Here is a 4,763-nt window from a genome sequence, read left to right as displayed (position 1 = left end):
CTATATGGAGTTTCGTCAATGTTTACGGAAATTTACTCAGAAAAACTTATAAAGGCTTTTGCATTAAATACAAAATATTTATACTAGATTTAATTCCATTGCAGTTATTTGTGCTAAGATTTGTAGGCTTAGCATTCGTATGTGAAGATATTTATTTCATCTAAAATTTTCGTTCAGATGTTAGTTTTTCATACAATTGTGAGGTATATGAGATCTTGTTCGTGTATTGAAATTTTATTCTAATATTACTTTTTCAAATAACTTAACTAAATATAATATATTTTAATTCGATCAAATCGAACTTATTATTTCATGTGTGATTACTAATATTTTGTTACCGGACACTGAGATTTCGAAATAATGTATTACACATATGTATAATATGTATTTATATATATATAGTTTCAAATAATTAAGTTTTTAAAATGAATTTTTATAAATTCAATTTAAAAAATAAACATTATAAATTATCGTTTCCAAGCTTCTATTTAAATGAAAGGAGTTAAATGGCAGTAACCAGCTGCCCATTGAAGATATCTTCAATCACAAATTGGCTATAGTTTTAAAGAATTTGTACTTAAAAAATCTTTTATGTCCTCTTGCGTCTCATAGACTTTGTTTCATGTGAATAGAAATAATAAGAAATGAAAATTCCAATATATCTAAACAATCTATTTTGATTAATTGAAAGTATATACAAAAGTATTATATGTAATAAAATTTTGTTTCACATCCAATGTCTCCAAAATCATGAAAAAAATATACGATTTTAATCATATTGTCAACGAGATTTTATTTATGTATGACAAATCTACAACTAGATTATCAACTAGATAAGAACTATAATCTCACATAACACAATCAGATACCATACTATGCGGCTGTAGTTCACTATATTCACAGAGATGGTAATGACATCCATTTTTGTTTGAAAGATTTGACCGTTTTAAATTAAGTATAGAAGGACTGTTTAACATTGAAAACCTGATTGAAGTTGCAAAAGTGGTTCTATTAATTCAAACCCATATAAGTAATAATGTTACTATATAAATTCTTAATGTATATTACATATTAATGTTTTGATATAAAAAATGCATAAAATTCTATTTAAAAAAAATAAGACATTTACTTTCATAAATAAATTTATATAAAATAATTATAATATAAATCTGAAAAAGCCGTCTTTTAGTATTACCTTGTTTATATCGTTACCGCAGAATGTTTTGATATACCGTACCGTGTCTATGTGGACCAAATTTTTTTTGTTTTTCACAGTGGATAGAAAGCATCGAAAGCCACAGTGTAAAACTTGAACCCACTACAACCATATTATAGGAATGCGAAATGGACAAATTTCAGCTACTAGACCATTAAGATCAAAAACCGAAACCCCATTCCAATTTTCAACGAAAGAGAGACTTTGGAGCACAGAAAGCTTAGCATTACAGCAACAAATATATCTAAACTAGATTTGTAAATAAGTGAGCGGACGAAGCAGGAGTGTTATTGCTAGATAGTGATTACTAACTAAGAGTAAACTCTGTGCAAGTTGTTATTATAGCCACGTTGGCAGAGCGAGATTGGTTGGTTGGTTGCAGTGGCACGCCATTAGATAACTTCCAACTTTCATGTACCTCAATTAGCGATTTTTCGCTGTTTGGCTATCATATTCTTCGCAGGATTACAAGTAAAATACGGACGATCTTGACGCTCTTTTCCATATTTAAATACTTTGAGAAAAAATGTACGATTCAAATGCTGAGAAAGAAAAAGAAGAAACTTACTTAGATACATGTAAATCGATTTGCAACTTTATTTCAGAATTTATATAGATATGTAATGAATACAAATATCACTCAAGCCAGATAGGAATATTTTCTTGTCATAAGACATGAAACTCCTACAACATTTTTGTTAAATAAATTTAACATTATTTTGAGTTTTTATTTTAAAAATACTTTAATAAGAAAAACAACAAAAGATATATAAATAAATGAAATAATTTCATTACTTTATGAGATGGGAAAAAAAAAGTTATACAGAATAAATAAATTATTTTTAATAATACAAAAATTTAGAAAATTTAGAATTTACTTTAATTATAAATATTTTCAGTTAAATCATAATGTCTTTCTATTCTTGTTTTTACAAGAATAAAAAACATAAAATTTATTCAATCACACCTTCATATGAATATATTGAAGAGTATGGACAAGAATTACAGTGTAAATGCAAACATTTTGGAGACCTTCAACCAAAAGTTACTAAACCAAAGAACATTTTGAACTTCATTATTTGCAGTAAAAATTTCTTCTGAACTTAGTCGCCATTGAAAAGAGTGAAAGTGCGCAACAGCACTACCTTAAACCACAACAACAACAACAAATCCAATTGTCAAATTAATTTCGGTATAATTGTTCCAGTGAGAATTTTCTATTAACAATGATACCTCAAAAAGTAGAAGATAGGTAAGTAAAAATCATTATGTGTTATAAATATTAATATATACTTTTCTACCCCCCTTAAGGGGGGGGGCCCCCCTTATATACCATATATAAACAGAATCACTAATTTAATTTTGCATTTCAGAGATCTAAAGGACTTGACATTATGCGATATGCATAATAGTCTAAATGAATTTCTACCCATTCTCGATGGTGTGTTTGCGCATCCGAATCCGGATTTTGATGATATGAGTTATGTGTCACTATTAGATCCAGGATTACAGTTGGTTATGTGTTATGTTCTAGAAGAACTTTATTATGACGGGATGCATGTGGTTCGTACTAATTAATTTTCTCTATTAAAAGCATATATTCATATATTCAAATTAAATACTTCAGGGATCGAATAATTTATTACTGGAAATGCTAAATGAATGGGCGTTACGATTGTTTATGAAGAAATATGGGCTGTCGCGCGAGGAATCGATAGCACATGTTAAAGCACAGGAAGAATACAATCGATATTTAATAAATCCCGAATTGTACTCTGATAGTGAGTGAAGTGTAAAGTCTTTTTTTTATGGATTAGGCCTAACGGGGATACCATGTAAAAAAAAATTTAATCGTGAAATAAATTTATAAATAAAGATAATGCAGTATATTTTTTTTAATATACTTTTTAGCAGAACAACAGGGCAATCTGTGCAATCTATGCAATTAAAACAAGGAAAATATTTGATGACATTGGAATAAGTTCACTTATTTATCTGTATTTCAAATATTTAAGGACATAAGCGTGTTGAAAGTGGTTTTAGTTCTGTCTTTCTTAGAAACAAAAGTGGTTAAATTGTGTCAATTAAATTGGGGGATACTTATGCACACATATACATAAGTGCGATTCTTTCTAGAAATAACATTTCAAGTGGTTCTGAAATATATTTGAAATGCTTTGTGTTTAAATTTTAATTGTTTTCATTTTTCCTTTACGTCGACTAAAAAGTACATAACATAGAATACTCAAGATGGAAGTAATAAAAATGAACTTCAAATAAGACTAAAGCAACTGGAAATAATTATTTGTTAAAAAGTGCTTGAATGCAAATATTTCTGAATCTTGAAACCTATTTCCAATATTCATAACTTTTTTTACTCCATTTTTTACAATTCTTTATATTACATATATTTTATTTAAAAATGTGATTGTAAAATATAAAATAAAAATAGTATTCTATATAAGAGTTAAATTCTAATATATATATGTATATATGGTGTATGGTGTGGCATAAATATATTTTTGTATAAATTTACTACTCACAAGTGTTGACAAGATCAATCTCTCTCTTCAAGTATATAACAATTTTTGTTTCCGAAAAGAAAAAGTATTTGTCGATTAAAGGAAAACTTTTAAATAAAAAAAATTAAGTCTCGTACCGGTCTACTGCAGGTTATACTTACGGAAAATGTTACACACTCGAAATGCTTTAAGTCGATGCTAATTAGTGTATTTGGTTAGAAGTTGACTATAATAAATAAGTCGGTTTTTCTGAAAAAACTTTGTAGTTATTTAAAAAAGGTCTTATATATTGGAAAGCTTCGAACATAAAAATTTGTCGGGAATCAGATTAATATTTTGCGATGTGTTATATGTATTTCTAAATATTATATTTTATAATACAATATTTTACGAATATTTTATATATATTTTATAATATTTAAACTACATATCTAGTTCCTATAGTAATAGTTCAGATACAAAATTTATTGGATTTATCTATAACCACCTAAAACTATGCTATAAAAACTGAATTTGTTTAAGAAAAAATTAAATATTAAAAATAACTCCACAAATCGCACGGTCGAATCGCACAATATAATGACTTTCTCAATATCACGTTCCTAGACTAGGTGCTATACATAAGAAAACATATATAAATCATACAAATAATGCTTCTACAAACAGAAAAGTATTGAAATTCTACAGCTGGTTTATGATTTCGTTCAATTAATTAAAATAATGTAACAAAGAATTTTTGTTGTTGAAGTTCACTATTTTTCGAAAAACTTCTCTATTAGAAATACCTTAAAGGGTTAAAATATTCTGGTATGAAAGCATGACTTGTTAAAACACATTAAAGAAGGAGTGTGAGACTCCCAAATTAGGAGTGAAAATAAATTACTAATTCACAACACAATGCTAAGACGTGTACGACCTGTATACATCTATTAATCTACCGGGTGTAACTAGATACTTATGGTATATAGATATTGAAACTTTATAAAGCTATCCAACCAATATATGGAATATATATTTCGCGATTA

At 27.3% G+C, this 4,763-nt stretch overlaps 1 protein-coding gene across 1 annotated transcript; it reads left to right on the top strand.

Annotated features, from left to right (window-relative positions):
- Positions 1-2,120: 2,120 nt before the first annotated feature.
- Positions 2,121-3,069, top strand: LOC119662167. Its single transcript, XM_038071728.1, has 3 exons — positions 2,121-2,468; positions 2,590-2,779; positions 2,844-3,069. The coding sequence occupies exons 1-3, from the start codon at positions 2,443-2,445 to the stop codon at positions 3,003-3,005; spliced, it is 378 nt and encodes a 125-aa protein (XP_037927656.1). The 5' UTR covers positions 2,121-2,442; the 3' UTR covers positions 3,006-3,069.
- The last annotated feature ends 1,694 nt before the right edge of the window (positions 3,070-4,763 follow it).

The sequence above is a fragment of the Teleopsis dalmanni genome, chromosome X, assembly GCF_002237135.1.
Source record: "Teleopsis dalmanni isolate 2A chromosome X, ASM223713v2, whole genome shotgun sequence".
NCBI classification, from domain to species: Eukaryota; Metazoa; Arthropoda; class Insecta; order Diptera; family Diopsidae; genus Teleopsis; species Teleopsis dalmanni.
This window is presented reverse-complemented; position numbering and strand designations above follow the sequence as displayed.

Coding starts and splice junctions, on each gene's coding strand:
- LOC119662167 (XM_038071728.1), top strand. CDS start 2,443: ATGATACCTCAAAAAGTAGAAGATAG. Junction 2,469..2,589: donor CCTCAAAAAGTAGAAGATAG/GTAAGTAAAAAT, acceptor TTTGCATTTCAG/AGATCTAAAGGACTTGACAT. Junction 2,780..2,843: donor ATTATGACGGGATGCATGTG/GTTCGTACTAAT, acceptor TAAATACTTCAG/GGATCGAATAATTTATTACT.